Genomic DNA, 12,772 nt, shown 5'->3' with positions numbered 1-12,772 from the left:
GGATACGGCTGAAGAATGTTGGGTGCACTGCGGATGAGTACACCAAGTCCAAAAACAGCATTGCTGCGCACTTCACCATCTTGGTCACGCATCCCATTTAGGAAAACCTGTAGTAGTGGGCGGCAAAATGGGCCAATGCCTTCTTGGCCTAAGCCTTGGGCCACTTCGGCTAGAGTGCCAACAGCATATGATTTGTCTGTTGTGCTGCTTTGCTTTTTCTGCAAGAAACAGACTGGTGGTCAGCGAGTATAGGGGCTTCATGGGGCACCCAAAAAATTAAGTGTAACAGTGCAATCCACTTATAACAACACTATATGTTACTATACATCACTTGCAATAATAAGCCATTCCAGCAACATATACTTCTGCATCACCTTCATGAAAAAATAAACTGCCTATAACACTGCAACCGTCATTGCACATGATGTACAACAGAAATTCAAGCTTTAAAGTGCCTTATGCACCAGGCAGCTACAAAAGCACACTCTTCCACTTAGTGGACAATTGCATGCAGTCCAAAGAATTGCCAATGGCACACATCAAGTGACTAAGTGTGACAGATAATGCAATTGCCGAGTCCGACCCTCAATAGACATTGTCTAGTAACACCATTTGACACAGCTGTACTTTAATATTACAATCAGGCTTATTTTTTTCGCCATTTAGTTCTCACTATGTGGTTTCAGCACTGGGATACAGGCAGATGCAGTACATATTTATAGGATGAAACATGTTAAGACGTATGCATATTTACTGCTGCACCCCACAAATAAGGCAGAAAAGGCTGGCAGATTAGGGTCACAGCAAGTACAACAATAAATGGTTATAACAATGATATTTTTTAAAAGTTTTGTGAGCATTGCTATAAAGGGAATATATTGTACATATTACATATCCAAAATGTAGTGTTCATTTGCAAATATTATTGCAGCAGTGTGGTAGTAGTAGAAATTGTGCAGTTTATCCAGTGCTAGGTCACAAGTCCTGTTTTCAGACAAATTGTATAGAGAGAATGCACATTACATTTCTTGTGTTCATGTTTAACAGTAGCTTATTGCTTGAGGGATTCAGTTTGTGATGATTTTCTTGAAGGAAAGGAATTATACAGAGATTTTTGTAGTCTGTATAGAAAAGCTTCCACAGCCTTTAAATTTCAGGGGATCTCAAGTTTTCAAACAGCGCCAAGCAATGTTTGTGTTATTGTACCCTAACATAACAGGTACAGGTCAATCATTCAAATAGCTACACAAGGTTAGTTACATGGGTGTATAAATAAATAAAAAAAGACACACACATCAGTCAGATAGGTCCTTAATTTCCATTTATGCAAAGAGTTAAGTCTAACATTGACGCTTAGGGCCAATTTCAATGTGACTGCTACTTCCAATAAATTCTGGTGCTGTCTTATTGACTAAACAATGACTGATAATGCCTGCCCACAGACATACCCTGTGGCTATAAGAAGCACTCATTCTGTTATTTTACCATTCTGTCAAATTTAACAGGTGTGCAAATGGGAAGAGGAGGATAGGATGTACATCTGCAGTGGTTTATGTGTAGAACAAGACATATTGTCTATAGAAGCCCTTGGTTTTCTGAAACCTATTTTGGTTACACTTGGTACAGAGAAAGCTCACCAAGTGAAGCAATGGTAAGCAGATGGAGTTAGGAACGTGGGAAAAAAAAAAAGAAGAAAAATTCTGAGGTTTTACATGCCAAAGCCACACTATGATTATGAGGCATGCCATAGTGGCGGATTCAGATAAAATTTGACCACCTAATGTGCACCAAAATCGAAGTACACAAGAGTTTTTGCATTTTGCCTCCATCAAAAGGCGGCGATGGCGGCTTAGGAACTTGAAAGAAGGGTAACATGTTCCCGAGGGAAGAGCAAAGTCGTTGAACAGTTTTGGTGAGTGAAAATTTAGATGTTTGTAAGATGGATGGATTGGATTTCTCTACTTCTATAGTTATTCATGCATTTTAGTCTCACTACTGCATTGATAAAAGTCTTGTATGTGTCCAGTATCCCCCCCCCCCCCCCCCCGAAAAATATATCGAAGATGCTAGGTGCACTTTACATTCTTCAAAGTAGACACTGCAGGGATGGAAGTGGCCAAGGGTGTTTTGAAACAGTTCTGGGAGCAGCAAATTTCCCATTTTGGAGCATGTCTGGAGCAGGAATTGCAGATTTTGGAGCAGAAGGTATGTGTTTTGGAGTAGCTTGATAAAGCTCAATATGAGTGAAATACCGGCAGATAAAGGAAAGGCATTCTTATTTTTTTTTTTTACTTTGCAGAACAGTATTATATCCCTTTTAGTGTTGAGCTTTTTCGGAGGCAATGCACCTCCAGCATCTGATTTTTTATCTTGAATATTATAAAATGAACACAATGACTTATTTTTGGTTATGCAGAGGGAAAACAATGACACAGATAATGGCAAATGCTCTCTTGGTATGATATTCACATTTCTATCTGACGTCAGTGACATGACGGGACAGAAATGTGAACACGTACCGGTACATCTGTGCCAACTATATGCAGCCCCCCCCCAAAAAATAAAAAAAAAAAATAAATAATGTAGGGCCTTGGGGAATGGCGCTTTCTATATGTTGCTTGCATTGTTCATGCTAGTAATACATGCTTCTTTTTTGTGCAAATAATGAGCATATTATCGTATTTAAACGAATATAGCACAAAATTTATTTCGAAATTGCTGGCCTTCGAATGTGCCTGGTGGTGTAGTCTGGTTCATAACACTAATATAATGTGGCGTTTTTTTTTCTTGATGTGATAAACATGTCAGCACTTGCTTTTTCACATTATTTTACGATGGTCCTTCGTGGTAACGATGAATAAAGCCTTCTGGCCATCTGCTTTTTATTACTGTTTCTATAGTAATTATTCCAGTTTGCATGCTAATCTTTACTAATACACGTTTTCCTTTTCTGAGAGACCGAAAGCCCCCTTGTATTATATTCGTGGTTGTGATATTTACGTGCAAATATGGCCATATGCAGGTTTCATTAGGTAAGTTTCATTAACAAACTTAATGGATAACGTGTCATTGCAGAGGTTGTGATAGATGTCAAATAATGCCAGATAACAGCGCTTAAAGGGCCCCTCACCAGGTTTGGCCATTTTGAGCTGACAAGCGCAGAGCATACATTGAGCGATAACGATTGTGTCTGCAAAGTATCACATCGCTACACGCCGCGGAAAGATCTGAAATTTCAAACCGAACGCTGCTTTCCTTTTCCTTTTCCTCCAAGCCGGAGGATGACGTACTCACGTCCCTGCACCTACTTACTCAACTCTGCAGAGTGATGTCGCTCGTGGTGACACGTGACTTTGAGAATTATTCAAGGCACCATCTGCTATTTGTGTGATCTGTTGCTTGAATTGACGAATTGAAGCTTTGAGAAATAACAAAACACACAAATGGAATGTCAGCGTGTTTTTTGTTTTACTTCACACCAAAGCAAGAGAGATGTACTTCTGCTTCGTCTGCTTGTTCCCACGGTCATGTGATCACATGCGCAGGTACCGAAACTATGCCATTGTCTACCGTGTTCCAGCGCATGATCATGCTCTGCGATCCGCTTGTTGTGCCTCAGTATTTGTGTAGCACTGAATTATACCGCTAGTCATGTGTCCTTGCGCACAGCGCACAAAATCGTGCACTACGCAAAACAATAACAGCTCGTGCGCAACGCCGCCAGCGGAAAAGCGCATTGCCGGAGTGGGGTGGGGTGGGGGTGGGGGGTGGGGGGGTTAGTGAGGAGAAAAGAAAAGTGAAGGCGGGGCCCGTGACGTATGTGTCACGCGATCCTGGAGGTCCGGCATGGGAGAATGCAGGGAAGGAATTTCGCTTGCGAAGGCTAGACGGGGCGAGTGTAAAGGGAGTCTTGCCATGCAGTAGAGCCCGCCTGCTGAAGTCATGGGTTCGTGGCACTGAAATATTTCTATCTCTGCTATTAATGAGCCGACTTGAAAAATTCTTACGGCAGAAGGCTCCCTAGAGGACACGCAACAACTTCCAGCGTATAACAAAAATTAGCTACAGGGCCTGGTGGGGCCTTTTAAAGCAACCTAGGTTTGTGCGTCTTCTTTTTTTCTTCTTTTTCCAACAAAAGAAAGCAGCCCACAGAACTTGAAAAAAATACCACGTGACAATGTGCCTCGACGCCAGCAATGTCAGCAATTTCAAATGCAAACCTCTTAATCTAGTTAACTGCGCTTCTCATGCACGTTCAAAACATAGCTTAGTGCTTAAAAGGAAGAAGATACGTGGCGAACGTAACTGATGCCACTGGAGAAAGAGCACAGCCGCTTGTTTGCAACTTGATGAACTTAAGCTCTGTTGTGTTTGGTGTATTCACCGAAGAGCGGAAGCCGGGGGTTGTTGTGGTATCAACGTTGAATGACATTCCACTGAATAAACATGGACATTGAGATGCTGATGAATTCAGCATTCCTATAAGAGGGCACATTTCAAATTTCAATGATGCCAAATTTTGTAATGGCAGCATTTTGAGTCAATCAGAGGCAGTAGCAGCTCTTTGGGCCGATCAGAGTAGACAATGTGGCGGAATTTGACAATCTTCAGAATAGCACCAAGGCACGGCTATGGCTGTGTGGTTCCAGGGAATGCAAACATTCTGCTCACTTCAATCATTTCATTTAAAATTTGTCTTTTGGAGCAGGCTGGCACAGCTTGAAGGGTGCAATTGGCGCAGCACTTTCATCATTGCACTGTTTGACGATGTAGAGTTGCAAAAACTTGCACCCTACAATGATAGGTGCCTCGGTATGACAACACCCTACATTAGAGTATGAAGACATAGGAAGCAAAATACTTTGAAGACACTCTTTTGATACTCTTTTTAAAACAATTAGTTGAAATTTTTTTTATAGTCTTTTTTGCTTGACAAGGTCATTAACAATGATATTTATGGAATGTGACAGTGTGCACCGATATGAATCAAAGACGAGGCGGCAGATATGTAGTCTGCTCAAGCTGTGTACGTTAAGGGGGCCCTGAATTACCCCTTGGGCTTGGTGAAAAAACACAGTCCTTGCACAGCATATGCTGCTGTGAACGTCTCAGCCTAATTTTGCAGTCGTGTGCGACGCATGGATCTCGCAAGCAGGGCGCGAAGTCACTTCTCTCAAATATTCTCTTTTCAACAGAAGCCTGCTCCTCACTCTTTTCTGGGTGCTTTATTTCGTAATATAGCAGATTCCTATACGTGGTTGTTATTCTGACATGAATCAAGAAGGCTGTTCGGATCAGTGCGCTTCTTCCTACTGTTACTGTGTGTATTTATTGAGGCAATTCAATAAACAGGCTGAGGTAAGCGAAAATCTGCTTTCAAATTTCAATAATAATTACTACGTACTTTGGGAAGAAGCCATCATCTTCTCACTGTGAGCTCGGCCGCGGCTGCCCACGTAGGAATTAACTTTGGTCACCCTGCTTATCGGTGCTGTAGCCGTTGGTTATCACTAATTTTGACTAGTTTTTAACACGCAACTAGCCTGTAACCACACGAAACTTAAGCTCAGAGCACAAGCATGCTTGCCAGCATGCGCCCACTCCTGGCCACTCCTGGTTAGATGCCTTGGCAGAATTTACTTTGTACTGAGCTATTGATAGCGCTTCAAAATGTGCAACTTTGATGGGGCGACTATCTGTAGGTCAAGCTAGTGCAGGACAAAGCTGGCCTTCATCATGTAGCATGGCCAGACTGGAGCACATGAGCGTGAGTGCACACTCCATTCCTGTCGTGCAACAAAGCAAGCGCTGTGCAAACGCTGTGCAAAGCAAACGGTGTGCCGCGATGAGTCCGCTGGTTCAGTGCACTGCAGCTCGCTGAGGACAACTGCACTTGGCTATGTTTGGCATGTCATAGGTGCCAAAATCAAAAATAGTGGCGTATATGCGAGCATTCAAAATCAAATCTGAACTGCGCACATGGTGCCATTCAGCAGGCGGAGCGTTGTGGACATGCCTCGATTCACCATAGCCTTTGCAGTGCAAGTCATTGAAGAATGAACGAAAGCACCGTTAACGCGGTGTTCGACTGCCAGGAACTCGGCTTCTGCTGGACGCACTGAAGTACTTATGTGGCAAAATATTTCTGAAATAGTTTAATTTAACTTCAAATGCATTTCTCGACTTCGGTAAAAAAATGGTTTGGGGCCCCTTTAAGTAAGCATGTTGAACCAGTTAGCCGTCTAGCACACCTTCATGAAATACCCCAGCCGCAAGTGGTTCTGGAGCATGGGATCAAAAAAAAAAAGAAAAAAAAAAAAAAAAAAAAAACAACTAAATTTTGTTGCCACTAATGTATTCACCTTTGATTTGAAAGGTGCAGTAGATACTTTTCTCTATGATCAACACATCACTCACATATATTCCAGACAGAGTGGACAAGTAGGGAAGAAGTTCAACTTATTTGTTAATTTTCTGCTCAAAAAACTTCTAAGATGAATAAGTGCAAAAAAAGTTATCTTCCCACCAAGTTTTTACTGCAGACATTAGAGTAGCACGTCACTGTGTTGGCCACATCTGTTAGTCCAGGCTGCAGGTCTAAAGTCTAGGCTGTGTACCCAGGCTGAGGAAATTATCCGATTCTTCCGAGATCTCATGCCCTGTGGACTTCAGACGTCGACTGCACACACACATGTTTACAGAAAATTCCTTTGTTTACCATCACGGATCCAAGTGAACTAAACCTATTCGAAGATGGGAATAAATGCTAGAAGAACAATTATAGTAGTTTAACCAACAAGATTATGGGTAATTTAAAAAAACTTCATAAAAGTAAGATTAAGCTGTATTTTTCTTTTTTCCTGGCTCCTATTTTTAACTGAACCTACGTGTTGGCAAGTAAACTATTCAGTTTTGAGGTAACTTTCAGCCGTGACAGCTTCGCTGGTGTTATGGCAAAGGTTATTTCAATGCTAACATTTGGAAATTTTAAACAAGCAATGTAAATGATGTACATAGAAGCATAAAAAAATGAAACTGAAACCAGCAGTACTTTCTTTAAGTAAGCTCAAAAGGAAAGTATAAACACAGCAGGTATCATAACTCAGTGCCAAATTTGATTCAAATGATAAAGCATGTACATGTTTATTTACTGCCATCCCAATGTGTCCCCTTCTACTTCTTTCCCTTGTTTCCAAATCAATATGCTTCCCATGCTCAATACCTGAGGACCTGCACCATCTTTTGCACATACATTTTCATATGAAATACATTTGATGAGAAGCTCTTTAAACAGGCATCGCCCAATGCTTCGGCAGAGGTGCCACATATGTCAAAGGATTCACTCAGCATTTTTCTTCTAAAATATCATTTTTTAAATTTTGATTACAAAATCATGCTTCAACCATTTTTCATGTTTAAAAAAAGTTATTTCTCCAACCAGAAGTCTGTGCAAGATGGTTCTAATAGAGGCATGGTAGCAATAGGGGCAATTTTCCATTCACGCTCTACTGACGAGGCATGCAACCACACAGGTTTCACCCAGATGGTGGGCTTTCCTGCTGTAACAACAAGCAAGCGCCAGCTCTGGATAAGTCAACAACAGCTCATTCTACACATTTCACCGGCATTAAGGCAAAAACTACGCTTCCTACATATCAGAGGCTGACAAGTGAAGAGCTGTTGTTTTGCTGTATTCAGGGCAACCCCCAAAATACGGCCGAGTCTCTTGACAGAGAGATTTGGTTGTAGTGCCCCAAAACAAGGTATGTTTCATGCACCGTTGTGGAAATGCCACTTCTACAGCCAAACTGTGGGTCAAAGAAAGCCACAAAGGCTTTGAGGAGATTCTACAAGAGTTGGGCATCCTTCCAACTTGGAGTTTATCACTCTGAGTAACGAGAGAGACCAGAGAAGAATCAAAAGAATCTCTGGAGCACAGGTAGCTGAAGCTAAATCTTGTCATTGCAGTATAGCAAAGAAAGCCCGGCTAAAGGAGGAAGCACGTATGGGTTCTGAGGGTACCGCCTAAGGGGCAGGATAATTTTGAGGTTGTACGCTAGTTCTGGAAAGACTGGTCTGCATTTTGTCCAAATTTCATGCAAATTGATCATCTGTAACAGTCATTAATAAGCATGTTTAGAAACTCTAAACTTCATTTTTCTCTTTTTTTCAATATTATGCTATCCTTACTATTCATGCACAAAAATGCTTGCAGTTAAAGTAACTCCATCTCCACCTAACTTTGCATGCATGTGAACAAGGATGCGTAGAATGCAAGCACATCCCCTACAAGGACGCCAATTAATTCTGTTCGTTGAAAATTTTGTTTCACCACCATTTCTTGCATCTTCAGAATCACGAAAAGCATAGTGCATAACTGATTAAGAATTTAAAATTTTTTAATGAGTTTTGTCAAGTTTACATTATGTAGACTCTGTGCAAGAACTCTCAACAGACAAGTCATAGATGAGATCAACTTCTTTTTTTATGTCTAGCATAATTGCTAAGTACCTACCAAGCCACCTGAAAAAGATGCCTGGTGTAAAGCATTGTGAAGAACAATGAAAGAAGTGAACCCGCTACATGACGGCATACTGACTCCGAGAGCAAACGCCCCCAGATGTCTACCACGTTCAAACTCGCTTTACTAAAACACTTTACGCATATCATTCAAGTTTGCAGTGCAGCTCCAATCAGCCATGTTTCAAGATGTATGCAAGAAGCTTTAGATATTGTGACACGCTGACGAAAAAGATGTTTTAATCATCGCCAGAAGAAGACGATGTTCTGGTATTCGCGTGCTGCCTACAATCTTGTCAGCTGCTATAATTATTGTAAATATTCTGTAAATACACGTCTCACTGTTTTTAACCCCGTAACAATATCATCATTTTCGTCGCCTTTTTCTTTTGATGCAGTATCTTGGAATGCACAGTTGTGCAGACAGCACCTAAAGAAGATATAGGCTTTATTGTAATTTGTGTCAATTCTGGTTATATGCATTTTAAGAGGGCAATGATCAATGTTCCCAATAACTATAGCAGAGATTAAAATTTTATTTCTTAAATAATAAAACTAAAATAAAATCTCTTTTTTACCTTGTTTACAATATGTTTATAAGGAGCAATATAGAATATTTTATCATGCTCTTCTAAGCATGGTATGAAGCCCAAACCTTGCACAAGAGATCCTACTTTTCCCACCTCCAGGAGATGCAGAAAACTTACCAGGTAAGATAATGAGAAACTAAAATAATGTTTATGAATAAGAGAAATTATTTGTGTATAAATTCCATCCAATTAGCCTTATTATGAAAAAAACGGATCTCCGAGATGCATCTCCCTTTAACACGAAGTGATTAAGCAAGTGTACTGCAGCAGCAGAGTCCCTGAGCTGATGTCACCTGACAGAGGGCACCACTCAACTTTCTCGATGCTCTTATAGGTGCCAACTATTGGCTTACTTGTTGCATTTTTTGCAGCACATGTATATGTACTCCAAGGTCCTCACAAGGTGCATGTGCTCCACAAGAGCCAATATTGTTTCAATACGGGTAGCTGGAAAACTCATTCAACCAGGTGGCCACAATGTGTAGCCCTTCTTCATGCAATGTTAACATAGACCCATAGTAAGTTCCCAAAATTAGGGAACTTATTGAGTGAAGGGAGATCATGCCATGTCACATGTGTGCCAATGAAGCAGACAATCTTATCATCTTCACAATACACAATTTACACCACAATCTTGCTCAACGTCAGGGTGCATGAGAACAGACCAGAGAAGAAAATTGGGATTTGCATATAGTGGACAAGTGGCAGCATCCCCTGCAGTGTTTTTGCCATAGCTTTGCATTTTATGAGCACCGGTGCTGGCTCTCTTTTGGCTGGAGTTCCTCTGAGCTATTAATAACCACTGCCATTTGCAGTTTCAGCATTCTTTGAGCTAGCTGCGTGTGGGTCTGGCAACTATCAGCACTTGAGAAAATATGCCACAATGAACTGGAAACCGTGGTGTGTGAATTTTTTATGTGTGCACAACAGCCTTTTGGTATTGGCTGTGGAAGATCATCATGAAGATCGCTAGGAAATTAAAATGGGAGATAAGAGTTAAACAAATATTAAGCTGAGAGCAACTTGAAATTTTTCATCAGAATAATTGGTATGTAAACCCATTTCTCCTCTTTTTTTTGTGTCAGTCTCTCTCTGACATTAAAAGACCTATATCTGAGGTATATTCGGCTACAATCTAAAAAAGCACAACCCAAAATTGCGTCGGAGGGCTCTTTCAAATGCCCATTCCCACTTGAGCCAAGACAGCATAGTGAACAGATAAAAGCAGGCCCGGCATTCTTGAGCAATCACCTTCAGAGATAGTTTCACCTTCACGAGATTCTGCTTGACTCGGCACCAGATACGTCCGCGTATACAGATGATAGTGTTACTGTCGCTGTGCCAAGCTTGCATCTTCACAAAGTGCCAAGAGCGCTGTTGACCGTATACTTTGATGTGTCCAGTGCAGAGTTTCCTGGAAGAGAAATTATCTCCAAAAGCGATCTCCTGAGAATACTGCTCAAGGATTCAAGGCCAAGTGTAATACCTTCACTTCAAAACACTTGTCACTTCTATTTATTTATTAAGATGCATTCCCTCAGCACAAAGGTGCATATCTTACCAATTTGCCCATGAACAGAGGTAGCAGCCCTGCCATGTAAGGACTAAACCGCTCAGGTGGTAGTGCCTTAGCCATTGCAGGAACCAAGTCTCCAGCCATTTGGATGAGCAAACCATCATACTCAGCCTCATCGTGTTCATCTGCATCTTCTATCTCACTGTCTGCACACTGTGATTTAAGCTTCAAAAGGGGAGGGGGAGGAAGTGGTGGCACAGATAAGTATACTTACACGATCACTGCAAACTTCACTGTCTTATTTCACTATGCTCAACAGAGTATGCATGTTTAAAAGCGACAGCAATTTGACTTCTGAAAGTAGGGGGAAAAAAGTGTCAGCAATTCACAAAAACTATCTGAGATAATTCTTTCAATTTTCTTTGTTTTTGTGGCAATTATGTCACTCGGTAAGAACCAACTAGGCCAAGAGCAAGTTCTACAGGAGATACAATAAGCCATAAAAATATGCAGTTACTGCCTGATATTTTGGATACGGAGAAGATAGCAAAAATTTCAAAATACACACACAAGGAGAGAGAGAGAGAGAGAGAGAGAGAGAGAGAGAGAGAGAGAGAGAGAGAGAGAGATGGGGAGCACATAAAATAGCTAATTTTATTTTACTGAAGTGGCTTGAAGGCTTTATTAATGCAATATCTAGCTGCCACAATTTAATGCTCATATACTGGCTGTCCCAACTAAATGTCACCAAGAATAAAAAAATAATGTAGGACTTTACAGGAACAGCAATCAGTGTATGTTGATGGGCATCATTTATGCTAGTCATAACTTGTTATGTAGCAAAAATAATTAAATTTCATTAGTAAACTTTTAATTATTTTATCTAATAAATGAGGAGTCAATGCATAAGCTGTGCAGCATGTTGAAAAATGACTGATACTCGTGTTCATAGCAACCAAGATGCGTGGTCATTTTTTCTGACAAGAAAAGACAGCGCACAAAATAAAAAAAAGATACCACATGATACCTGTCTGCACACCAGCAATACCTCACCATCCATTATACTACGTACCTTATGCATGCTGAAAGGCAGGGCTTTGCATTTGATAAGCAACAAGGATGAGCACTGAATGCTGCTAATGCATCAGGGAAAGAGCACAGTCCCTCAATTTCAATGTGATATCTAAGCCCTTATTTGACGAAGTTTACGTTTGAGAGTACTGCAATCCCTGGCACATGGATCCGCTGTCACATGCTATTTAAAAAAAAATGCACTGGCTTTCTTTTTTCATGGAAAAAAGGACCACACGAGTCCTTGCTCCACAACTTTTACGTTGATGCCTTATTGATTAGGCAAACTATTTAAAAGTTACCTGGCTATTTGAACATTTTTGCAACAAAATAAAAAGAAAATGACTAGCACAAATGATGTCCATCAACACACAGTGATCGCTGTTTGTGTAAAGCCCTACATTATTTTTTGATTCTCGGCGACATTTAGTCGGAACAGCTGGTGCGAGCTTCATGTCTGCCCAATGGATGGGACGCATGTGCTTCAGCTGTGTGCGATGGGCAGTGCCCGTTGCAGGTTTTACGGCAACTCACAAACTTTTTCCACACTGCCTCTGTGAGAATGTGGGCGAAGTAATCAAGATAGGGTGCACTTTGATGAACGTGCATGTTCGGGCTTGTTGATATGACACATTTAGGAACGCATAAGTGCATAGATGACTAGGACGTGAAAGAAGACACAAACAAGTGCTGTGTGCTTGTCTTCTTTAATGTCCTCATCATCTAAGTGCTTAACCATTCCTATGAAGTTTGATGCTTGTCACCTGCAGACCAGCACACCATTACTGATGCCCTGCCATTTGCCAAGCCTATGTGAGTTGTCTGTGGTTTGATGGTCAATGCCAAGTAAAAGGATGACATGTGGCAAGTATGAAGGTTGTGAAACATAAGATATTTTAGCGTGATACTAAGGTTAGTCTCGAAGTGCTATATATGCAGGGGTGCGTCAATTGAAGTAAGGTTTGGAGCAATTTTTGGAGCAGGAAAATTTTAGTTATGGAGCAGGTTATGGAAAAAAAAAAACTCCATTTTGGAGCACCAAATTCCAAATCTGGAGCAGTTAACAGAAGAAAGC

General features: G+C 41.0%; 1 protein-coding gene across 1 annotated transcript in view; it reads right to left on the bottom strand.

The window, feature by feature from the left end:
- Window positions 1-12,772, bottom strand: part of LOC142590007 (importin-4-like) — a 114,117-nt gene that overhangs the window by 11,677 nt on the left and 89,668 nt on the right. Inside the window, exons 23-24 of the mRNA XM_075701815.1 lie at window positions 10,672-10,851; window positions 7-218 (exon numbers count right to left, since the gene is read on the bottom strand). Of these exons, the coding sequence (XP_075557930.1) occupies window positions 7-218; window positions 10,672-10,851 (392 nt within the window). The remainder of the gene's footprint in view (window positions 1-6; window positions 219-10,671; window positions 10,852-12,772) is intronic.

Source organism: Dermacentor variabilis, chromosome 1 (assembly GCF_050947875.1).
Source record: "Dermacentor variabilis isolate Ectoservices chromosome 1, ASM5094787v1, whole genome shotgun sequence".
In the NCBI taxonomy this organism is placed as follows: domain Eukaryota; kingdom Metazoa; phylum Arthropoda; class Arachnida; order Ixodida; family Ixodidae; genus Dermacentor; species Dermacentor variabilis.
Note: the sequence above shows the minus strand (reverse complement) of the source record. Positions and strands in the feature narration are given on the sequence as shown.